Raw genomic sequence first — 8,638 nt, forward strand, 5'->3', positions numbered from 1 at the left:
TTCGCTCTGAAATTACAATCAAGGAAGAACGTATTCCGCGTGTTTAATTTGCACTTATTTCGTTTTAATAGTTTCATTAACAGTCGAACTGTGTCGAGGTTGCAAACCCACTAAGTGTTGCTCTTTGTGAAGGGCGTGGCCGACGTGGACACGCGTTTTTTTTTTCCTCTCTCTCACTGGTGATAAAACGTTCTAGTGTCTCGTGTCTCCCAAAAACCAAGTAACAACAGAACAAGCTTTTTGTTTCTTTCGCTGTTGCTGAAAATCCCGACGAGAGAAAAGGAACGCCTGCGCCACGCCCTCCTCCTCGAGACATCTCGTCTCTAGCTAACACTCACTCAAACGCGCTTTTCTCGAGGACATCAAAGTTCTACGCAGCAAGGATCGCGAGGACACTTTTCATACGACTGCGCCTCCTCTTTCCTCCAGCGTTTCCTACTTCCGGGTTGCTTCACCATCTACTTTTCGATTCTCTCGTCGCCATGGTGACACGTAGCAGCTACGGGTTCTAAGGTTCCCACGGCAGTCCACGCGTGTCCAACTGTGAACACGCGCACGGAGTCGTCGCGCGCGTCCACGCGAGTCCACCTGAGTCCGGGAGGGCGTGCGAGACAGCCGACTTACATCCGTGTGTGTGTGTGTGTGTGTCTGTGACTGGGTCTTGTTCGCAGCTCAGTCGCTACAAAGATTAATTTAAAACACACCAGACAGACATTTTTTTCTCGAGCTGAGCTGAGTTGATTATATCCAAATGGAAACAAAAGGAACATTTGGAAGCCCTTTCCACACGCCGAGGTGTCTGGCGGCGGCGGCGGCACCAGCGGGGAAATCCAAGTTAACCCACCCGGGGAAGGCGATTCTGGCAGGTACGTGCGGATCATTTTCAAACTAAACTCACGTGAAGTGACATAAAATGTCGTCACGTATGCTTACTTTTACAACACTTAGCCGTACTTGGCGCCTTGAAGCCAACCTGAACAAGTACGTCACCAGTTGCTCTTTATTCGTTCCTTCGCCTTTGTAGTCTTTGATGTGGTGTTTTGTTTGTTTGTTTGTTTGTTTGTTTTGTTAAATTTATGACTAAAAAACAGTAAGAAAAACCTTTATTAGTCTCGCAATGGAGAAATTCCCAATTCACTGCAGCAAAGTTATGAATGTAAACGACTTGGAAAAGATTTTAAAGTAATTGGAAAAAACTTTGTTCACTTAAGATGTGTAGATGATATGTAAATATATCAATTATACAGTATCTCTTTCACAGCCCCAAATTGTATTTATAGTCAAGCAAATCTCAGCTCTAATAGAGTTGTACACTTATGTAAATTACAGTCAAGTATTCATTTAATGAGACATTTCTCTTGGATAAATGTTTTTTACTAAGTTTTAAGTAATTAATCAATTAATTAATCTATAAATATCAAAACCAACGATGCCATATTAATGATTGGATCAACGTTGGTGCTGATGCAAATTGGGATTATTTGTCTTTTTGAGAAAGTCTGTATAGTATTTATCTGGCACAAAGATAGAGATATAGTATTAATCAGGAATTAGTTTACCCCACTTAGCCGGAACCTTTTGAACCCTTTCTTTTGAAAGGCCTGCATAGCTCATCCCTGTAAAAGGATGAGCAGTCAGTGTAGCTTTTCAGGCGGCCTTATCGGAATTTACCTGCTGTAGCAAATGTAATTTCATGAGGCACACGGTCAGTCTCAACCAGGGCACTCTGCCACTTAATGCGGTTGGAGAGGAGTGATACATGTAGGAAGGCAGGCCACTGGACAAAGAAGCGGTAATTTAGAAGAAAGGTTTTTTTTTTTTTTGTTGTTGTTCAATTTTGCCATGAAATGAAATTCCGCAGAATGTGCTTAGGGGTGTTAATTTGCAATAGGAGAGGACTTTGTTTAAAAAAAAACTAAAAAACACACTTTTGAATAATCTTATGATGTCAATTTAATCAAGTACCAAATAAAAAGTTGCATATAGGCTGAAACATAAAGAAACGGCAAGAATCGAGGCAGACTGGGCCCACAAAAGCTACGTAAGCAAACACATGCACGCAACGGTGTTGCAGGATCACGTCAGTCAACTGTTATGCTAATCGTCTTTCAAGATGCTGTCTCTATATATTATAACATCATCTTTAAAATTGCACAGAGAAATTCAGAATGAAGTTCATCTGAGAAGGGCGGGTATGTGCCACAGAGCCGCACTGCTGTTTCGTCTTGTAGGGCAAACTAACTAGTGGAATGTAATCCCACAAAACATGAGAGTCCATCTCATTTATAAGATAAGATAAGAAAATCTTTATTTGTCTCGCAATGGAGACATTCCCAATTTACAGCAGCAAAATTATGAAATGGACAAAGTAGAAGACAAAAAGTCTATAAATAAATATAAATATAAAATATAAATATAAGCATATTAAAAATGGGTGAGTGGGGGGTGAGTCCAGATTCTCAGTAGCCTGACAGCAGTCGGCAGGAACGAGCGGCGGTACATCTCCTTCTTGATATATTACATGCAATTGAAAAGAAATGGCTAACTGACAACCAAATGTGTCAACATTAATAACTGTACGGTTATTAGTCATGTGTATTCTGCTATTTTTAAAGATTGTGTCTGTATTTTGATTCTATTTTGCCTTCTTGTGAGCTAATTTTCATAGTTGTCGTTTCATGTCAGCCATGTTCTTTATGGCAGGGCGACCACCATTGGAAATTAGCCGTTTGGCTAGCATTTGGTTCATTTACATTTGATGATTGAAATGTTTATTAATGTCCCTCTGTAACTATTCAAGAGAAATATATTGGCTTAGCGGTTTATTTGTGAGAGGCATTCATTTCTCAAAGTGGATGTCGGAGTGATGGGCTCTCTTGGAGGAACGGCGCTATGTGTTTTATGTGTGCGAGACCCAGACAGAAAATGTTCTTTTCCATGTTGCCATTGCCGTTAGTGACTGCTTTAAACTGCTCGTATTAGTCTTATGATGTTTTTTTTCTGGACTGTGTATGAGTCCTTGTTGTTGAGACCGCCCACGGTGCCGTTAATCAGTGTGCGGCAGGGCTTTCAGGTGATTGGAGTGGAGATTTCAGTGGGGTTCCTGTGTGGCAGAAACAGGCTGGCTGTTGATTTCAGCTGCGTGTGTGCCCACAGCATGTACACAACAAAGAGGAAACAGAAAAGTGGTTAAGATTGACTGACTGTCTGTGTCTTATGGTTTGTTTTGTATTATTTTCCGAGTATGTTATTATAACTTCAAGATGGCGCTGCGAGAGTAGCTGCCTTTACCACAGCTCCTCTACTTTTTGTTTTCTATTTTCTTCCTTTCATAACTTTGCTGCTGTGTATTGGGAATTTCTCCATTGTGAGACGAATAAAGGTTTTCTTATTCTCATTCTTATTCTTAATGACTGTAAATATTTGAAGATTTAGAAAAAAAAAGCCAAGTGTTTATATCATTAAGTGTGATACATTTAAAAGAGTTATTGCTTTATTGGTGGTCCAGTGGTTAGCATGTCGACCTCACAGTGCAGAGGTACCAGGTTCAAGTCCAGAAACATGCATGGCAGGTTAATGGAACACTCTAAATTGTCCCTAGGTGTGAGTGTGAGCGCGGATGGTTTTTCGTCTCTGTGTGCCCTGCGATTGGCTGGCAACCGGTTCAGGGTGTCCCCCATCTACTGCCCGAAGACAACTGGGATAGGCTCCAGCACCCTGCGTGACCCTTTCGGCAAGTCTCCTCGCTGCCCATCTTCAAAACCCGCCTCAAGACTCACTTGTATTCTTTGGCATTTGACTCAGCATGACTTAGATTTGTTCTTGGTTTTGCTGTTCGGTGCTTTCTACCGTCTTCATTACAGATTTGCTTTACTGTTTGTTGTATATGTTGAATTGCTCCATGTACAGCACTTTGTATGCAGCGATGGCTGTTTGAAAGTGCTCTATAAATACAGTTGAGTTGAGTTGTGAGGATAATGAATGAATGAATGAATGAATGAATGAATGAATGAATGAATATTACTTTATTATGTATGTATGTGAACATAAGTATCAAGATGTACCTATTCCAGTGTCATGTCAGTGCTGATACCGTACATCTGCACTTCCCAAAAAAATGCCCCGATACCACCAGCACTATTATAGTTAATGAAAACTAAAGAGAAACTAAAATTGAAAAAAACATTTTTGTTGAGGAGATTGCTAAATGAATACCTCTCTTAATGTGTCAATCAAAAGCACATTTTAATTTTTTATTTTTTTTACTCTGCAGATGCTATATTCGATATCATGGTATGGCTCATGTGTACCGAATAATCAATCTGGTGAGTGCATTCTCAACATAGACTAGATTCCACACTCGACATAGTTGTGTCTTTCTCTGGAATTTTCCCTTGTTGCTTGATGCCATCCTTTCAATGGCCCCGTTGGGAATCTGTCCCCTCCCCCGTCAGCCCTCGGCAGCTTGATTGACTGGCACGGGTCCCGGGTTGCACCCTCTTTCCCCTCCTCTCGCTGTAGCTCCTTTCCAGCCTGTCCGTCCAGTTTTAGCAATGACAGCAGCGTTGCGCTGTCGCAACTCCTGCGGGCCTCCCCGTCCAAGATGCCGAGATAAAACCCAATTTAGGGTGAGAGTGACGGTGCATTTCCTCTCTAGCGATGTTGATGCGCAAGTGCAAAATCACACCATTTTCCGTGCGGAAGGAGAAGATTCTCGAGTGCATGCCTGAGGGCGCCCTGAGTGGACAAAGCAAGAAGTAGAAGGTCAATGCTTAATGTACTACAGCCCACATACATAACAGCGAGTGGTGCACAATTGCCAAAGCTTGCTTTGCTGCCATTGGTTCGTTCGGCTCCTCTCACTCCGCTGATGGTTGAAGTTGGGACAAGGAACAAGCGTGACTTTTAGGCCTGGGGGTAGAGAGGCCAAAGACCAAAATGGACCTCCGATTTGTTGTTCCTTTCAAGGCCTTTCTGTGACAGATGGAATGAACGTTTTTTTCTGCAGCTACGTTTTTTTTTTTTTTTTTGCTCTGTAGATTTTTAATGGTTTTGTAGAAATGTCACGTTTGCTCCATTCTTTGCTTTCTGAATCCTCAGGCAGCCAGCGAGCCTCTCTGAGTGCTTGTCACCTCTCGGGCTCAGAGCGCTCGTCAAAGCGTGCGTTTATTCCCCGGCTCTTGCCGTCACCGCCCTCCACACCTCCCCGGTTGACCAGCTTGTCACTGGTTTTCAGTGGAAGTGACTCAGCTCAATGTTTCTTTTGGGTTGAGCTTTTTCATGTGCGTGCCTTGACAGCACTGACAATGGTCGTATTAATTTATTTACGAAAACTCACCAAACCACTCCTTTCAAAGTCGACCTACAGTGTAGGTGATTTTCAGATAATTACTTCTCTTCAATCTTTAGGGCCTTTTTAGTCTCTCATTTTTTTGGTTTCATTTTCCAGCAACATTTTAAAATCATAACACGGATTAGCTTGCATAGCTCCACAGTCACAAAGTGATACTCACCCTGTGCTGAATGATCGGACGTTCTGATTATAAAATCATGTGTGATGAGCATATTGATCTGATTGGCCAAACGAGTGAACAATAATACTTGAGTTATATTCATGTCGAATGTTGCATGACACGTATGCTGCTTGCCTTCGCGTTCATTTCAACAGTTCTCAAAAAATGTCAACTTGTCATCAAGAAGAATCCGTTCGGCACGAGGGCGGGACAGAGCAAGCCTAAAAAGGGAGGAAGGCCACACACCAAAATGAATAATTCTTTTCATCTTCCACGCTGCTGTAAATATTATAAGTCTTATCTATCGGAAGCCCTTCCTCTGGCTTCATTCTTCTCATTTAAATACGGATAGAATCACATTCTCCTCCATTCTCATTCCAAGAGAATTTCAAATGAGCAACACGTGGATTAATAATGAATCGATACATGTACTTATTAATCAGCTGGCACATGCACAAACAAGCATGCGCGATGATAGCTCTGCATTATTGATTGTTTGGAAGTTAATTGTATTTGCCTTTTGGTTGTGATGTAATGGAGCGAATCGGTTTTAGAGATTGATGTAATCAACCTGACTTCAAGTACGCGTCATTTATTTTTTTCTAAAAGGAAGGTTGTTGTGAGCAGATGTGTGGCTGATCATTAGAGTCACCGAAGTAGGCAGAAGATGGTCTTGAGAAAATGTTCCTCCCCGTCAGCTGCTTATTGGCTTCCTCGCCTTGCATCTCTTGGGCGATTTTAGTCAGGCTAATTTGCAAATCCCAGTTTCGATGCACTAAATAGTTGATTGAATGCTATTTATAAACGTTGGACAAGACCAATACTCTATTCACATGTATGATATTCAATAGCAGTTTGCAGCTAAATCCTAAAACTGCACTGCTATCTCCAATCATGACTCTACTCACGAGTTTTTCAAGATATGATCCAGCGCTCTGACGTTTGTTTTTTTTTTTTTTTTTTGTCTTTAGTTGCAAGCCAAAAGTTTAGTTAGGTGCATGAAATGGTCGCAGCAAAATTCACAAGAAGCGGCAGAGGTTCTGACCAATTAATCGGCCGCTTGATTTAATCGGTCGGGCATTACTAGCTCATTCAGAACTGACAAAAATCTGGCATTTTTTTTAAACATAACACTTTATAAGGTAAAAAAAGATTTTAAAAAACAATTTCTCCAAAAATTGGCCAATTTTTCTCTCTGAATTATGCCGATTAATCGGTTTTTGGAATTTTATTTTCCCAAATATCGAAATCGACATCAGACTAAAAAAAAAAAAAAAATTCCACATTGGGTTTTTAAATAAGATATCAAGTGCAGGCCAGTGCAACAAAAGAGTAATAAATAACCGACAGATTACTTGAATATTAAAATAATCGTTAGTTGTATGTTGTTATGTTGTGTTTAGAAGTAGGGGGGAGAGTTTTTTTTCCATTTTTCATCCAAGCAGCCTGTTTCTGTGTCATGTGACGAAGCATTTTTTCTTTTATCTCTGTCTCTTTGCACCGAATATCACTCCAGTGCAATTTCCATTTCTTTCTGGGCCTAATAGCAAGTGTCAAGGATCTATGTGAACATATTGATTTTATGACCGTGTGAGACGAGTCACTGGTGGCAGGGGGTGAGGATGGAGGATGGGAAGGTGCTTGCAGCGCAGGTTGAAGATAAAGATTAATGGCTATTTGGCACATGTAACCCACGTTTTCCCATGGCCGTGGCACTCATTTAAAGTGTGTTTGTTGTTGCGAATGTGTGCCAGACTGCAAACGCAGACCAGACAAGCCCAGATGGATTGGCTTCACGGAATCTTCGAGTCTGAAGATTCGACACACGTGTCGTACTGGCTGCAGGCTCGTCGCTTGTTTTCTTCCGTGCTCATGAATGAGGTTGATTGTATCCCCTCTTGCCCGAGATGCAGTGACCCGATTAGGCAACATCATCATGGCTGGTATGAAGGGTGGGGAAGAAGATCATGTGACTTCTGTTAACCGTTGGAGGGCTGGCGTGTCCGAAGGATTATTGAGATCACGATGCTCACCATTCTATCGATCTATAATATGAGTTTTGGAAGGAAGCTTCCTGGACTGGTGTCACAAAAGATGCACAGTATCTCAAAACCGAATGACAACTTTTCCCATAATTTAACAAACCAAACCGAAAACCCTGACAACAAAACCGTGATATGAACTGCAATGTGAATTTTGAGAACTGAGATACCAGTTCCGGATATTTTCTTACACCCCAAAAGGTTTGAAATTGACACTTAATCATTGGCCACAAAAATAGACTTGTACAATCAGAACATGGCCCAATACAAAAAAAAAGATCATGTTGCTAATTTCTGATGACTGTAGCGGTTCACACAGCACACCGGGCTTTGATCAATTTCTACTCCTCACAATTTGTGTGAAATTTTTATCCAGGCTGGCGTATATTTATACCGCAGCACTTGATTGGATTGAAGTAAAAAAAAAAAACATCTCGCCCTTATTGATTTCCCTGAAATTAAATCAGTTCATGCACCAGATGGGATGATGAAATTGATTGAAGTAACGATATGGTGAGTAAATGTGATTTAGTCATGTTAGGATGTGGGCAATGTCTGGAATCCACTTGTGTGTTATGAATGAATGGCTGTAAAGCGTTTTTATTTCCTTGTCAATGGCGTTTTGCTTTCATTTTCCAACACTTTGTGATGTCTATACCTATGTGTGTTAGCAGATAAGGTGTGTGCGTGTGTGTGTGTGTGTGTGTGTGTGTGTGTGTGTGTGTGTGTGTGTGTGTGTGTGTGTGTGTGTGTGTGTGTGTGTGTCTCATTGGTTAATGGAGGGTCTTGGCCTGTGTAATGGAGCCCCTCCCAGCAGGCGCCATGATTTAATTAATGTCATCCTTCTCTGTGTCCTCCCTCCTTCCCATGTGACTCATCTGTATTGTGCCTTCGACAGCAGGCTTTAGGACAGCATCCCCGCCTGCCTGTGTGAAATGGGTTCATATTTTATTTTATGTTTTTCTCTTGCTTTCATTTTAGTCATACTCGAACTTAATAAACCCCACAACCGTGATGCGACTTGATCTGCTGTGCGCTAGATGGACTGGCAGCACGCCGGTTGGGCTGCGTCGCCCCCCCCCC

General features: G+C 41.7%; 1 protein-coding gene across 1 annotated transcript in view; it reads left to right on the forward strand.

The window, feature by feature from the left end:
* Window positions 1-250: 250 nt before the first annotated feature.
* Window positions 251-8,638, forward strand: part of LOC109527111 (tricarboxylate transport protein, mitochondrial) — an 18,633-nt gene continuing 10,245 nt past the window's right edge. The window contains exon 1 of the mRNA XM_019888831.1: window positions 251-866. Coding sequence (XP_019744390.1) covers window positions 752-866 — 115 coding nt within the window. The 5' untranslated portion in view covers window positions 251-751. The remainder of the gene's footprint in view (window positions 867-8,638) is intronic.

This window comes from Hippocampus comes, unplaced genomic scaffold (genome assembly GCF_001891065.2).
Source record: "Hippocampus comes isolate QL1 unplaced genomic scaffold, H_comes_QL1_v1.1 scaffold155, whole genome shotgun sequence".
Lineage (NCBI taxonomy): Eukaryota > Metazoa > Chordata > Actinopteri > Syngnathiformes > Syngnathidae > Hippocampus > Hippocampus comes.